This window comes from Prinia subflava, chromosome 16 (assembly GCF_021018805.1).
Source record: "Prinia subflava isolate CZ2003 ecotype Zambia chromosome 16, Cam_Psub_1.2, whole genome shotgun sequence".
In the NCBI taxonomy this organism is placed as follows: domain Eukaryota; kingdom Metazoa; phylum Chordata; class Aves; order Passeriformes; family Cisticolidae; genus Prinia; species Prinia subflava.
In genome coordinates this window covers 18064278-18079540 of record NC_086262.1, presented here as the reverse complement: position 1 = coordinate 18079540, position 15263 = coordinate 18064278, and the positions used below count along the sequence as shown (strand labels likewise).

At 40.6% G+C, this 15263-nt stretch overlaps 1 protein-coding gene across 4 annotated transcripts in view; it reads left to right on the top strand.

Annotated features, from left to right (window-relative positions):
* The window catches only part of JAKMIP2 (janus kinase and microtubule interacting protein 2), a 42609-nt gene that overhangs the window by 8433 nt on the left and 18913 nt on the right, over positions 1 to 15263 (top strand). For all 4 annotated transcript variants that reach the window (XR_010082444.1, XM_063413502.1, XM_063413504.1 and 1 more), the window contains exons 2-9: positions 5151 to 5416; positions 5985 to 6482; positions 7666 to 7875; positions 8765 to 8863; positions 9558 to 9704; positions 11455 to 11595; positions 13025 to 13081; positions 14899 to 15018. Coding sequence is in view for 3 of the 4 variants with exons in the window: in XM_063413502.1 (XP_063269572.1) it covers positions 5288 to 5416; positions 5985 to 6482; positions 7666 to 7875; positions 8765 to 8863; positions 9558 to 9704; positions 11455 to 11595; positions 13025 to 13081; positions 14899 to 15018 (1401 nt within the window). In the remaining variant the exon portion in view is untranslated. The remainder of the gene's footprint in view (positions 1 to 5150; positions 5417 to 5984; positions 6483 to 7665; positions 7876 to 8764; positions 8864 to 9557; positions 9705 to 11454; positions 11596 to 13024; positions 13082 to 14898; positions 15019 to 15263) is intronic.

The following is a 15263-nucleotide window of genomic DNA, read 5'->3' as shown; positions in this document are numbered from 1 at the left end:
AGCTTGTTCACGTAGCTAAATCCACTTTAGAGTGGAGCCACTCCTTGTGCAGAACCAAGTGTCTGAGAGCAATGTATTGGGAGGAACACATACATGAGTTAGAGTTTCTATCTGCTCTTGCCCTCAGAAAACAGAAAATTATAACTGAACTTAAATTATGACCCTTGATGTGAGTTCAGATGGAGGCAGAACCTTCCTATGGGCAAGAAAAATAAAAGCTCCTTTCTTTTAATTGCAGTTTTAGCTATACACACCTTGTTCATTGGTGATAAAATTATTTTGCCCATATGGCAAGTTCCTCTTTAGTAGAACATAAATGATCACACAAATGAGAGAATTCAAAAATTTCTGATAGTCCCTCCCTAATACTTCAGGTGCTGTGTTATTCCCAGAAACTTCCTCCTGGGACTGCAGATTTTGGAGGAGTCAGTAAGAGATGCTCTGTTAGAGGTGATCGGTTGATCCTTGAAATGGACAGATGAGCTGGTGCTTGTATTAGCATCCATCCTGAAGTGTGTTCTTCCATGTAATAAGGACTCCTGTGGAAGAGGACTATCAAATACTGTGAGTAAGAAAACTTGGCATGTGCCTTGTTTTTCATTGTTGATAGAACAGGTTATAAAGTATTAGTTCACTGAGTTGTTAACTTTTACACACTGGTATGAAATGATTGTCGGTTGGGCAGAACTTCACTGTTTTCACAGTTTTATGTTGTCTGAAACTGCCTCTCTGCTCTGGAAGACCTGAGATTGTTGATGCTTTTTCCTTTCTGATAAGTCTCACAGAATCAAATGTACTAGTATGAACAGTGAGAAGACTTTGAGCACCGTACACTGTTGCTACAAGGGAAACATTAGCCCTTGAGAAAGCCCAGTGAAGTTTGGAACCCCAGCTGAGGTTCAATCAGGTCACAAAATCCAAACCTGGCAAGGGACTGGACAGACAATAACTTACAGAGGTGGAGTCTTTTCCAGAGTTAGCATGCAGTGATGATGTGGTTATAAATGTATGTTTGGCAATATTGCCCAACAGAATCCAATCTGACAAAGGTTTGCAGTTTTTTCAGGCTCTTTTCCTTTATCATGAGAGCAGCAAGTTTGACTTGCAGTTGTGTAGGTCAGCTTGAGAATGGATGTAGGGAAAGAGTGGCTGCTATTGATTATGGTATTTTTCTTTATGCTGTAAAAGCTTTCCTGCCAGACAAACAGTTGATGTCAGTTTTAGTAAATAAATCTTGACAAAACTCATAGGTGGTACGAACTGAAGCAACAGTTTTGGTACTGTTTTCAAGTGTGTTTAATTAGTGTGTGGTTTGAAGGAGTTGCTTGGTTTTGATACAGGAATTTTATTTTTAAGTGTGACAGTATGTAAGTCAAAATAATATTCTCAGCAATGGTGCATTGATTTCTCAATAGCAGGGCATTTTAATAAGACACTTTCAATATTTCCAAAAGAAAAATATCAAGGTTTCAATGTATTTTCTGTTAGGTGGGGAAATTCTTTACTTCCAAGATTTTTCACACTACAGAAATAATGACTTTTTAAAAACCAGCTCTAGATTTTGAGACTGTATTGAAATCTACTTAGATTTAACCTCTTTTCTTCCTTCCCCCTATCCTATAGCACTTTCTGATTTTTTAATGCTGAAAAAGGAAGAGATTTAGAAATTACACAGCAGGTCTGTCTTACAGTCTTAATTATGATCTGGTGTATAATATGATGCCTTCAGACTCAATAGGGCCAGTACAATTTTAGGGGGAGATGCTTCTCTGGTTAGTAGGGAGATATTGTGTACTTATGGGGCTCTGTGAAAACCTTCATGCATTGTGCAGATATTTATTGATTACACCAAGATCTTTGGAGGAACAAAGAAGTAAATAATATTGATTAGGAAAATGAAGTAAAATGTTATTACATTTGGGATCAAAAATGCAAGGCTGATCTTTCTCTTTCCCTTGGTAGACTTTTCCCCACAAATAAATATTTCTCAAATACAAAGTTCAGCCACAGTGTAGCAGCCTATACCAACTATTCAGCCAAGCTACACTTCACTTAGTGTGGGCAGCATTTTTTTCCCTTCCTTTGCTTTGAATTGAAAGGTACTCCATAAATCTCTTAGCTCAGACACCTTCTTCCTGTTTGGAAAAAGAAAGGCTGCCGAGTCTGTTCTTGATTTTCACAATAACCCAAGGTGTTCTAGAATCCTGTGCCTGGGTCTGATAAATCACTGATTTGAACTGTAGTGCAATTATATTCATCATACAACACCTGTCGGTGAATATTTTCTATTCTCTTCAGTTTGCCCTGCACAGAGTCTTGTCTACTGTATACCGAGTTATTTTCATTTGAATCCCAGTCTGGTATGCCACATACCTATGATTACAATATGTGTCTTTTAGCATTCAAGTCTGTGGTAAAGAGAGCTGGAGTGACACTGAAAAGCACCCAACCATCCAAACCAGAGGGGTTACTCAGCAGAGATGAGTGTTTGGTACTTGTGCCCATCTTCAACAAACATCTAGAGCAGAAAGCACTTATGCAATGGAGGGAACTGTTCCGTTATGTTTTACTTTAAACATTATATCATATTTAAAAGTTAATTGGACTAAATGGTGCTTCTCTGGATCTCTCCTGGGAAAGAAAATTAAGATGTACTATTACGACTAGTCTGGATACTGCTTAACACTGTTGAAGTGTTCTTAGTCAGATCAGAGCTATGAATTCTCAGCCCATCCTTACCCACCCATCACTGCAGCATTCTGATACAATTATAGGGCATTGTTCAAAAAGCAAGAAGAAGCGCGAGTACATTAATTTATTAATTCATCAAGATGAAAGGCAGCATGTCTGATTAAAATTTTAGGAGTTAATAGAATTCTGTTTCCTTATTTTTTTCTAGGTCCCCAGGCTCATTTCTAAGCACATTTTATGAATTTAGTTACCATGGGAGGCATGTTGGTCTCCTGTTTCTGCTCCTGTTCCAGTCAATGGCAAAGTTCCCTTTCACTTTAGCACTGTACAAACTGGACTGGTAAAGTGGTTTTCAGCTGCAGGCACTTTTTCATATTTCAAGTATGATTTTTTTTTTTTAACTGTACTTGGGTAGGCAATTGGATATCTATTCTATAAGAATGGAACTTCTTGTTATGGAGCTGGAACGAGTTTTACAGTGGTTCTCCAGTAAAGTTATTTTACACAAGTGTTTCTATGAGATTTGCTATTTCAGATGCCGCTTGCATTTGATGGTTCCCATACTGGGCAGCTGTTGCATAATTAGCAGTCTTTCTACTTGCTATAAATGTATAGCTATATGCATATTCTTCTGTAATGAGACTTGCTGGGAGATGCATTAAGAGTAGGGGTTTGTGATGGCTGTGGTACAGAAGCATGTTGTGCAGTCAAAATGGACAGCAGCATCTGGTGTTAGAAAAGGGACAGGTTTTTCTGTGTTTTGGAAAGTACTTGGCTCACAGTAATTGAATAGGATATTTGAACAGGTTGTAAGATCGTTGGGGTGAGACTACATCTAAAATTTTTGCTTATACCTTTATGGAATGTAATAACTAACTGGGGCAGCCATAATTTTGAGAAATTTTTAGTGTGTGAGATTGCTCCTCTGACTTTGAATGGAAATGTTACTGCTGAAACAGAACCTTTTGTTCTGAAATGCGTCTCAGTTTCCATATGACTGTATCACTGTGCATAACAGGAGATTTGTTACTGTACTTTGTCTGCTTTGTGATACTGATGGCAAATCCCATATGCTTTTCTGTGTAAACAAGGTTTGTGGATGCTCTTGGTTGTACAAACAGCACTCCACAGCTGGAACATGACAGGGAAAGTGGCCTACAGCTTGCAAGTGATCTTTCTCTATCAGCCTTAGTATTAAGCTGCTGTCAAAATATCCTGATGCTGTCATTGTAGCACTCTGAAGAAGAACAGAGGTGAGTAAGGTGCTGCAGGGAATGCCTTCAGATGACTGCTTAGACTTACTGAAACAGCTTCAAAATTCCCTCTTGGAACACAGGGACATTAAATTTTTTTCTTGTCCTTCCTCCTACTGAAGCATGCAAGTTTTTGTTGAGTTAAACAGGCTTTCATATTTGGGGATCTCTTTATTTCTGTTTTAACATAGGAGATTATGATTCTATTTATGTTTTGTATCTAAAACAAATAAAAATAAAAATTAATGTGCAACCTGACAATAATGGAGGAAAGCTTGCCTGGAATCTAGCACAGGAGGACTAATCATTATTGCTGGAAAGTTTCACCACTACCACTATACTTGCTGTGTCCCCTTCTTTGCAGTCTCAATATTTCAGGGCTTTGCCCATCTCTGCACTGATACACCGGATTTCAACACATTCTGTCAGCTAGTGGCCATGAATGGGAATAATAATGCTATCAAATTAAAGTGAATACAGGAATAATGTATGATGTTTGTCTAATGTCCAGAATTTTATTTTATGCTGTTAATAACCAGATGTTAAAACCCCAATTGCTAGATTACAATTGCTAGATTAGTGTGATACTGTCATTTCTTTTCTCGTTTGTAAATTAGGATCTTAATCCTCTAAGAGGCATAGGCACTCATTTCTCACTCCATGGGGGTAATTTCTAATCTGAACAGGCCCTTGCATGTTACTCATTTTCTGCTTCTACAGAGACCTGGAATGCTGATGAGGACTTCACTTGCCCTTTCCTCCCGTGACACATGGTAGGAGTGTTATGGAGAGTCTTTGAGTTTGGCTCGGGATCTTGCGGGGGATCAGGGATTGTGAAGAGAATGATATTATTGGTAGATCCTTGAGACTAAAGCATCTGCTTTGTAGTTACCTCAGGCTGCAAGAATTGAATTAAATAACCTGTCCCTTCTGTACTCCCAACAGCACTAATATTTATGGTGAATGAATGCCTATCTTCAGTGCAGGGTGCCCTTTTTTGAGAACAGAAAAAGGGCAAACATGGAATTGCCACAAGTATGCTGGGCTGCTGTTCAGAAGCATGATTGTGCTGGGATTTCCCTTGCAGGTTTTCAGACAAAGATTGCAGTGTTTGGAGATAGGAATGCTCCATTGTGTTCTGTAAGCATGTGAGTTGTCCAGATGCAGTGTCCACTGATAGGTAATAGTATCTCTTATTTCTCACAGGGCTTCCAAAGCAGCTGAGTCCAGGACCTTAAGGAATGTCACACAGTAGCTGCTGAACTAACTGGCTCTGAAAGGAACAGAAAAAGATGACAGTCCATATTTGAAATAAACACGTGGACTCTTGCCGATAAGAAATCATGTCAAAAAAAGGACGGAACAAGGGCGAAAAGCCTGAGGCACTGGTTGTTGCCCTGCAGGCTGCCAATGAGGAACTCAGGACTAAGCTAACAGACATTCAAATTGAGCTGCATCAGGAGAAATCTAAGGTGAGGGTTTGGTTTTAAATAAAAATGTCTGCTGAGGAAGACGAACACATGGAAAAAATTGTATCACAGAATTCAACAGAGGCTACACAACTCTTTCCTAAAACAGTAGTCTGATTCTTTCCCAACTTAGAACATTTACTATGGATGTCCTGTGGCTTCCGTGGAAGAGATTCCATTTTACTGAGCTACAAGTTGGAGAAATCTCTGGCCCTCAAATGCAGCAGTATGTGAAAGTTGTAGAAATTTTGCTATTTCTGAGCCCTCCAGTTTTGTGGTGAATTTGACTGCTGGGTTAAATATATGGAGTCTTATTTCATAAGCAAATATTAAAAGTACGTATAGCATCATTGTGTGAGGCAGGACACCTGGAGAAGACAGGGTTTTTTGTTTGAGTAAAGACAGTGTAATCTATGTAAATGCCTCAGGAGCTGGCCTGTATTTTTAGGAATGTGGAGGATTGTCTGGGGTCTCAGCAGGGTCTTTCTCAATTTGACGTGGATGTGTCTGGGTGGGTTTGTTTTGATAATGTTATGTTGTAGCAGATGACTTTCATTTTATCTCAATGTAGGTTGCTAAACTTGAACGAGAGAAGACTCAAGAAACGAAGCGTATCCGCGAAGTGGAGCAACGCAAGCAGACCGTGCAGATCACAGAGCTAAAAGCCAAACTCCATGAGGAGAAAATGAAGGAGCTGCAGGCTGTGAGGGAGAACCTCATCAAACAGCACGAGCAGGAGATGACGAGAATGGTGAAAGTCCGAGACAGTGAAATCCAGCGCCTCAAGTCAGCGCTGTGCGCACTGCGGGATGGGAGCAGTGATAAAGTACGGACAGCGCTCACTATTGAGGCTCGTGAAGAGGCCAGAAAACAGTTTGACTCTGAGCGCCTTAAGCTTCTGCAGGAAATTACTGAACTGAAATCTGCCAAAAAGCAGGTAGATGAGGCCCTTAACAATATGATCCAGGCCGATAAGATCAAGGCAGGCGATCTTCGGAGTGAGCATCAGTCCCACCAGGAAGCCATTTCCAAGATCAAATGGGAGAGTGAAAGGGATATTCGGCGCCTGGTCAGTAATCAAAACAGTTCATGTATTCTCTTAGGCTGCACTGAGTTTGTCTTTTGTGCCTCCTCTCAGCTTTTTCTGCATAACAGATAGGCAACTCACTTTGAAAAAGTATTACAAATTTCTCACTCTTGTTTGTCAGGAATAAATAGATCAGCATTGTGATGGCAGTTAACAGCTTAAATTAGGAGAGTGATTGGCTATCCATAAGGATTTGGCTATCTAATTTGCTAATACATGCAAGGTGTGAAGGGTTAGATAAAGAGCATTTGCATCTGCATTTGCAGTTTTTTGGTTTCTCCAGCCTGTGTTATGGTATCCTAAACCAAATAAACCATGGCAGGAGAGGAGATATCTTTTGGGTTGGCCTTGGTGTAGCCTTCAGTAATTACTGTGGAAAATGAACAAAAAGAAGCCCACACCAGCAAAGGTGCAGGTTGCATTGTTTCCCTGTGTCATAGTTTAGAAACTTCCCAATTTGCGCTCCCACTTAGACTTTCCAAACCATATTGATGCTTGCTCACTGTCGGTCCCCTGCAGTGAGCTGGAGAGGAGAATTGAAGGCACAAAAGGCAAAGATGAAATCATGAATTGAAGTGAGACCACTTTACAGAAAAGAGCAATGAAATATATACATGAGAGAGGAGAGTGACTTATGTGCAAAATGCTCACCATGGAGGCTGTGACCTAACCACAGCCATGCTCCTCTCATCCAGAATGGAGCCTTTCCCCCATCCCCAGACAATGACATGGGATGAGATAGAATAACCTCTGGGTCCCCTGGCTACTGCAAAAATTAACCTTATCCTGGCCAGAACCAGGACACATTGTCATGTGGAGAGCTAGACCTGCTTGTAACGGTAGAAAGTTTAGCTTGAAAATTGGAATTCAGGAATTGACAATTAAGTAAAATAAATGGAATTTAAACTGTCAAAAATTATAACACCCACCCCCCAATTCACAGTTTGCGTCCTAGAGGTGTAGTCCCGTGTTGCCAAAATTCTCTGTGAATGTACTCCTGTGCCAAATTATGGGTATGGCTCAGACTGTGTTGTTTTACAGGCCTGGTACAGTATGGTAGAGCATATCTGAGGAGTGATGACTGCTCTTAAGTAAATCATACAATACAAATTGGAGAAATGCTGTTGTCTTCACACAGTAATATTGTTCTGTTTCTTTCATTCAGATGGATGAGATCAAGGCTAAAGACAGAATCATATTTTCATTGGAGAAAGAACTGGAGACACAGACAGGCTATGTGCAGAAGCTGCAGCTGCAAAAGGAAGCTCTGGATGAACAGCTCTTTTTGGTGAAGGAGGCAGAATGTAACATGAGCAGCCCCAAGAGAGAGATCCCAGGAAGGGCTGGAGATGGTTCGGAGCACTGCAGCAGCCCTGTATGCACGTTTTACCAGTCCCTGTAAAACAGGAGCGTGGATGTATGCTTCTTGCTGACATACCTTCTCAGGCCCTAAGGAAACATTCCCGCTCATTCATGACAGACAAATTAATGTCCACAGAGCCTTCAGAGGGCATGCTAATTGGACAGAGCTTTGTACTGCTGGTTTTCATCAGTCATTCTATTCACAAATATAACACGTCTTAAATGATCAGTGCCCCTCGGAAAGAATCATCCAGGAACCTAACTACCTGGATAACATGCATCCTCAAAACCAGACAGAATTAGGTGGATGAACAGGGCAAGGAAAAGGCTGGGCGTGGAGAATCTGTGGGACTCTTAGCAGGTCCTCCTCTTTGTCTGTCTTCCCACAGACAGCCCTTGGGTGTCATTCACAAAGCATGCAAGTTACCCATTATGTGACTAAACGGAAAATGTTTACACAACCGATGCCTATATAAAAGGATATTTACTTATATAAAAATGAGGAATAAGAAAGTAAATGTAATTGATACAGAAAGAGTTGTCCTGATTTTTCACCTGAGGTAGTGGCTCAGCAAATAGAAGCAATCTATTGGAAAAGGCAATAAAAATTAGAATATTTTAGCTTTTTCATCTCTGTCATAAAAAATTATCATCTATTTGGTTGTTTTCTCTTAAGTTTTTTAAATGGCTTAAAATTTTCAATTAAAGTATCCCCCAAACCAGATACTTCCTCCTAATATATATATATTTATTTACCAACATATTCAGTACTGTAAAAGTCCTTAAAGATACTTTGTTGATGATGACAGCTTAAGTTGATCAGTGTGTGTTTTCTAAGGATTCTTTTCCCAAGCATGTATTTTGAAGAGAATCAACTGTGTGACATTGTTGCCCTTGCACAGGACTTGCGCAGAAACCAGAAGAGGATAGCAGAGCTGAATGCCACGATTCGGAAGCTGGAAGACCGGAACACGCTGCTTGTTGATGAACGAAATGAGCTGGTATGTGAGCTCCTGCACTGGCAGACAGAGGGGGCTGAGAGCCGTGGGGAGAGGCAGAGAGGAGGAGGATCCAAGGATAAGGCTGATGATGAATATGCCTTGTCCATCCATCAGGCCCATCACTTAGGAGGCTGAGGAGGACTTTTCATCCTAGAATTAAACAAAAATTTAATTGAAGCTATGTGAGTACAAAATCACAGTGGAGGTCGAGGCATTAAGGCTTGTAGGATTCTGTGTGAATGCTTCTGTTCCCTCCTCTTGAGCACACAGCATGTGCTTGGTGACTTACCTTGTGCACGGTGAGACCTAAGTTGTAAATTAAATAATGTCTGTAAGGTCTATAGTCCAGTATTTCCAGGCTGAAAATAGTTAAGTACTGAGTCTAGGAAGAATTGACAACTGTGAATTGATCCCTTTATCTGTTTTTCTTCTCTGTGGTGATATCTGTGTGTTGAATCAGGACCCTGGGTATTTAACCTGCTTATATTCGTAACTTTTGTTTAAGGATGAGGATGATAAATTCAACTTTTGATTTTTTTTTAATTCCTGAGCTAGAAATCTTAATGCACTCCTTTCATATCAGTTTAGCTGGCTTCAATGTTCTTTATGTCATAATTGCAGAATACATGTCAAAACTGCAAATTACAAGTATTCATGTGTCTCTTATGACAATTATTATTTGTTATCAATCCAGTTGAAGCGTGTCCGAGAAACTGAGAAACAATGTAAACCTCTTCTGGAAAAGAACAAGTGCCTCACGAAGAGAAATGATGAACTTATGCAGTCTTTGCAGCGCATGGAAGATAAACTCAAAGCAGTCACTAAAGAAAATATAGAAATGGTTGGTACTGAAGAGCAAAATGAGGATTACTGGATGATCTATGTGTTGGTGGCCACATCTGCATAGTGCATCATGTATATAAATAGAGAATATGCATTGTATGTAATGTGTAGTACTATTGCTGAGATACAGCCATGGTTTGGTCTGTAATATTATAGATTTACATATCATAACATTGTGTATTATGCATACATGGGCAATATATTTACATGAATGCATAGTCACAGTCTTTATTCTCAAAGTTAGAATATTAAGTTTCAATTGTTTCGAAAAAAAAGGGAAGAAGAAAAAAGTTATCAAGGCACATCCTGCTCTGCTATTTTTCATCTGGAGTTCAAAAAGGAAGCTGTTAAGAGTGATGTTTTCAGCCAGAATGATGTTCTTGCATCATGTACACGTTCTTTTTAGAACTGATAACTTCTGGTATGGCACTAAGCACATGGAATCTTTCCATGAAACATACGCATGGTAGGTGGGTATGGGAAAGGGAGAATGGTGGTGTTTAAATTTGGTTAGGGCTATATATTTCCCATGTCAGGGCCATATGAAGTGGGGTGAAAGCAGTTAAGTCTGTATATCCTTCAGATGGGGTTGCCTTGCTTATCAGTCTGCTTTCAGGCCCTATGTTCCTACACATTGCACTGATGTTGTTTTGGCATTTAATGAAGAAGGAGGTGGATGTTCTGGGTTCCCAGATGTAAGCTGGCAGACTGAGACGACTTCCCTTGCTAAGGGTGTTCATGGACCTTGCCCTGACTTGTAGTAGCCACTGTCGTAGGCAGGCTAAGTGCCCTGCAATGGGAGCAGCTTTCCTGCTGATTAGGTGGAGATGATCAGATTCACTTTCTTGTCCCACAGAAAAAAGACTTTAGTGTTACACAGTTAATCCTCTTAAAGGCTCTGCAATTTGCCCGTGCCTGGAAGACAGATAAACTTATTGAAGGTGTCATGGGTCAGATTTATTCTTCCACAGCTGTGGTAGTGCATATCACAGTCCCTTGGGATCTACCCCAACAAGGAGAAAGGACTCGGGAATCTGCATGCATTAGGCATCAGAGGGCAGCCCCACCGGTGCGTGTCTGTGGACACAGCGTATATGTGCTAAGTTAGCTCCCTGACATCTGCTCTTCACACTGTGGGTGCCCAGATCATGAAAGTTAACAAGCTGTGGGTGCTAGAGTAATTCTCACAGGTTTTAGCCATCTCCTTTCCCACATATGCTCAGGAGCAGGTAGTATATTGACCTGTGGTAAAAATAGATCTGTTACCACAGTTTTTGCCTTTCTCCGGGTGTGATTGGATGCATGTCTTTCACATGAGTAAAGCATGTCCATTGCCTCACTGTGTATGGTCCTGCCCTGAGTGTCAGTGAGGATATGGAGTCATGAGAGTAGATAGTATGTGCCTACCCACTAGACAGATTCAACTCTATTTGCCACATATGGGGGCATCTTGATGAATGGCCAAGGAAGAGCTGTGGTGTGTGAGCTTTAAGGGCTGTAAAGGCTGTATTGCCACATGATAACTAAATAGATACATCTTTGTTGTTCAGGTTGAAGAACTCAGCCTTGCTGTGTTGCTTTATTGTTAACATGCGCTGATGGGCATTAATAAAAAATGGTGTAGCTGAAGCATATTTAAAGGTCTGTATAGCTTAAATGAAAGATGATGTTTAGTTTTCATCTGAAAGGTCATCCTTTTAATTGCTGAATTCTTATTTTATCTCTTTTATCTTTTTTTCTTACCACAGAGAGAAAAAATAACATCACATCCTCCTCTAAAGAAATTAAGATCTCTCAACGACCTGGATCAGGCTAATGAGGAACAAGAAACGGAATTTTTAAAGCTTCAGGTCATAGAACAGCAGAACATAATTGATGAGTTAACAAGGGTATGTCCAGAGCACAAGGAAATTAGGAATGATTGCTGTGTACTGTTTACCACTCATAGTATTTTTTCTCATAACTAGAGGTCTGAGCATTAATACCTTACCTGCTTTTAACATCCACAGATGTTTAGCTGTAGGTGTGGATGTGTGCAGTTTACTGAATTTGTAGTGGAGCATCAATCCCTACAACTCAAAGCATAACACTGTGAATTGAGCTCCATAAAGGAATGCAGACTAAGGACTGTGGAGCTTGGGAAGGTGCCTACATGTTCACAAGACAAGGCTGTGCCAAGGTGTTTTGCCATTATAACTGTCATGCTTAAAAAGTTTCCTTAACAAGAGGCTGGCCTACAGTGCCTATCGTGGAGAAGAGAATACAGGTGACCTTGCCCCTGATAAGTAACAGCTGTGTCAATTACCCAATTCAGCCTCGCTCCTGATGAGTCACAGCTATATCCAATAAAGATAAGTGTGATAAAAAGGAGTGGGTTAGCTGGTAGGGGGAGGATTGTTATGGAGGATCCTGGGGAAGAAGGATCCTGGGGAGAGAGAGTCACTGCTGTGAGGTCAGTCTGGGTCTGCAGTCAAAGCCTCTTGCTGGAAGATGCAGTCATAGTCTAGCTAGGTAAAAGCATGCAGTCAGAGTCTGCAAACTAATATATGCAGTAATAGTTTAGTTTAATGTATGCAGCCAGCGGTCAGGGGCTGCAAGAGAAACCTACAGCAGGAGCTTGCTGCAGCCAGAGTCAGTGAATGGTTGGAGTCAGCTGTAAAGAGGAATAACCAGGCCCCTTTTCATGCTGTGATAAACAAGAAGTCTATGTCTCAGCTCATTTCTACCCTCTAACAAAAGGGCTGCCACAACAGTATCGTGTGCTGGAAAAGCGTGTACAGCTAGACAGTGGGTTTCCAGTTCTTCTGTCATTTAATGCTGACAATTCCTTTGTCAGCAGACTTTGCGTGATGATACTGAGTAGAAGGAGAAAAATTCCAAAACAGGCTATTGTCTTGTCTGAGACTTTATTGCTAGGAATGCTAGGAATGGTGAGATCAGCACTCCCATCGTTTAATGATTTTGGGACAGAGGCAGCATCTCCTTATCAGGGAAGGCAGACAGTCCCTTGTACAGTGCCCAAACCCATGCACCAGGCCTCCCAGTGACTTCAGAGGACAATCCATCAGTTCCTGTTGTTTGACCACTGCTCAAGGCAAATGCACAAGGGCTGTTTTCAGGTGGTTTTCAGCTCACACACATGCAGATTTGGATATGAATTCTCCCTTCTACTTGGAATCAGGTGCCTGTTGGAACATATGGAGGGTGCCTCTGGAAGTTGTATTATTTATTTCCTCTGTTTCCTCTATTATTTATATATATTTGGCCATCTAACAGCTGCAAACAAGAGAAGAGAGAGTAACTTTTTAATCTTTCCAGGACAGGGAGAAACTCATTCGTCGGAGAAAGCATAAAAGGAGCTCAAAACCAATCAAGGTAAGATGAAAAATTGTTTCTCATTTACAGTATTCAAGTAAGCTATGTAGGAAAACACACTTAAGCAATCTGATTAAAGAGGTCTTTGTGGATTATAACAATCTGGTTTAGTGATCAGGTTTATAAATTCTTTACTTTGGGAGAGCTTTTTAAATCCACTTTGAAATTCTGTTAAGGATGTGCAACTATTTTATTTTCAGCAAAATTGGGCTCCTGTCCCATCTGTCGTCCTTCCCCTGCACTCTGCCTTAGTAGTAATAATTGTCCTTCCATTTGGTTTCTATGAGTATTGGTCTCAGGGTCTGTTACGCTGAGAGGTATTTACCTTATCAGAGACCTTCCTATTTTTTTTCTGTGATCTGTTTTTCACAGCACATATGGCCTAAAGACGAATCCCTGTGCATCTCTGTTGTTCAGGTGGAAATTTCTGCCTGAGATACTGTGTCATTCTCTCCTGTTCAGTTCCACATGCCTTTGACTAACCTTTGTATCACCCTGAATTAAGTCCAAAGCTGATATAATTTTCGATTTTAGAGCTAAGTAGTCAGAAGTGGTTCGCACAGCTCCTTTATCAGCTAGATGTGAAGCATGACTTTGCAACTTTTACGTCCCACCTCCAAAAAGTGGCAATACTGGTTGCTTGGTTGCACTCAGTCCTCCAAGGACACCCCTCAGTGCATCAGCTGTGTTCTGTGAAAGTAATGCAGCACTGTCTACACAGTGGGAATTTCAGACCAGTAAATCCTAACTGTGTCATTACACTGCTTTTATGTGGGTCATGAATTGGTGTACAGCAGACACAACAAGGACTGAATAGTATTTTAATCAGTAAATTTTATTTCTAAACCAGAGATTATAACACTGGAGAATATGGCAATTGTCTTCACGTGACAACACAATGAGCAAAAATTATGATAGATGCAAAAGCTAATTGACATCTTTGGTACATGTTTTTTGTGTGATTCAAACTCTGGGTTTAGAAGGTTTTAGCCTGTCAGCAAAATGAAAGATGTTGCTAAGAAGTGCATCTTGGTTGTTAATATATTTGTCTTCAGAATTATCCATAAACCAAGTGTTTAAATGCTCAGATGTGTACCCTGAAATCAAGCCTGCAGGATGAAGCATCTGTGTCTTCACAGGACATATCTCACAGTTTTCATCTGATTTTATTCAGCCACGAGATTGGCAATAGTGAGGCGTCATGCATACAACCAAACTGTGGAGCATGAGCAATTGTTCGTAACGTGTGCCAGTTACTGTAGTCCTGGAAAGATGCAATAAAAGTTCCTTCACGTTAATTTTGTATTCGAATAGCTTTCACTCACGTAGTCCAACAGCAATATCAGCAAGAGAAGCACTAGACATTAGAAGTATCAGCAGTGTCTGTGAGAGAAGAAGGAGGGCTGCCGCGTATTCTACATGTGTTTCCAGCTCCTTATGGTGTTACCTTTGCATACTAATCTGCATGTTGATAGATGTCTTCTGAAAAGCTTTGTGGTTAACAAATGATTCTCCTGCCTTCCTGCAAGGGCAGAGACTTCCTCTGGGATGTTGCTGCTCACATTATGTTTTACAAATAGACTGAGACAAACACTCAGAAAAATTATTCAACAAACTTATTCTCCACCAGCACAAGACATGATCTTCATTTGGCTTCCTTTGAGTTTGTTTGAAGATGGCAATTGCAGGGGTAGCCCACTGTTCATTTTTCACACCTCACCTTTTAAATAACTAGCAACTCCCCCCTCTTCCCCTCTCCAGAACACATGCTACAAGTTTACATGAGAGTTCAGAAGTCATGTTGTTCCTTTTTATAGAGACATGTGGTGGATACAGTTTTTGGGTATGATGATGATTCTATGGACTCTGAAACATCCTCTGTGGCCTCGTATAGAACAGACAGGACACCAGCAACCCCAGACGATGATCTGGATGAGGTAAGATCTGGCTCTTTCCACAGACAAGTTGCAGGTTTTCAAGAGATGATGACTTTTGGAACAAGAGGTCAGGCTCTCAAGAACACTTAGGTTTTTATAGTGCATACTGAGTTATAAGTACTTCTTAAGTTTGACCTTAATTTTGGTTATTCAGAGACTTTTTTTCCACAATCTAGTCCATAGAGTCTCTAGCTATGACTACCCTGCAATTCGAGGTGATTTTTTTTTTCCTCTCCCCTTTCAAG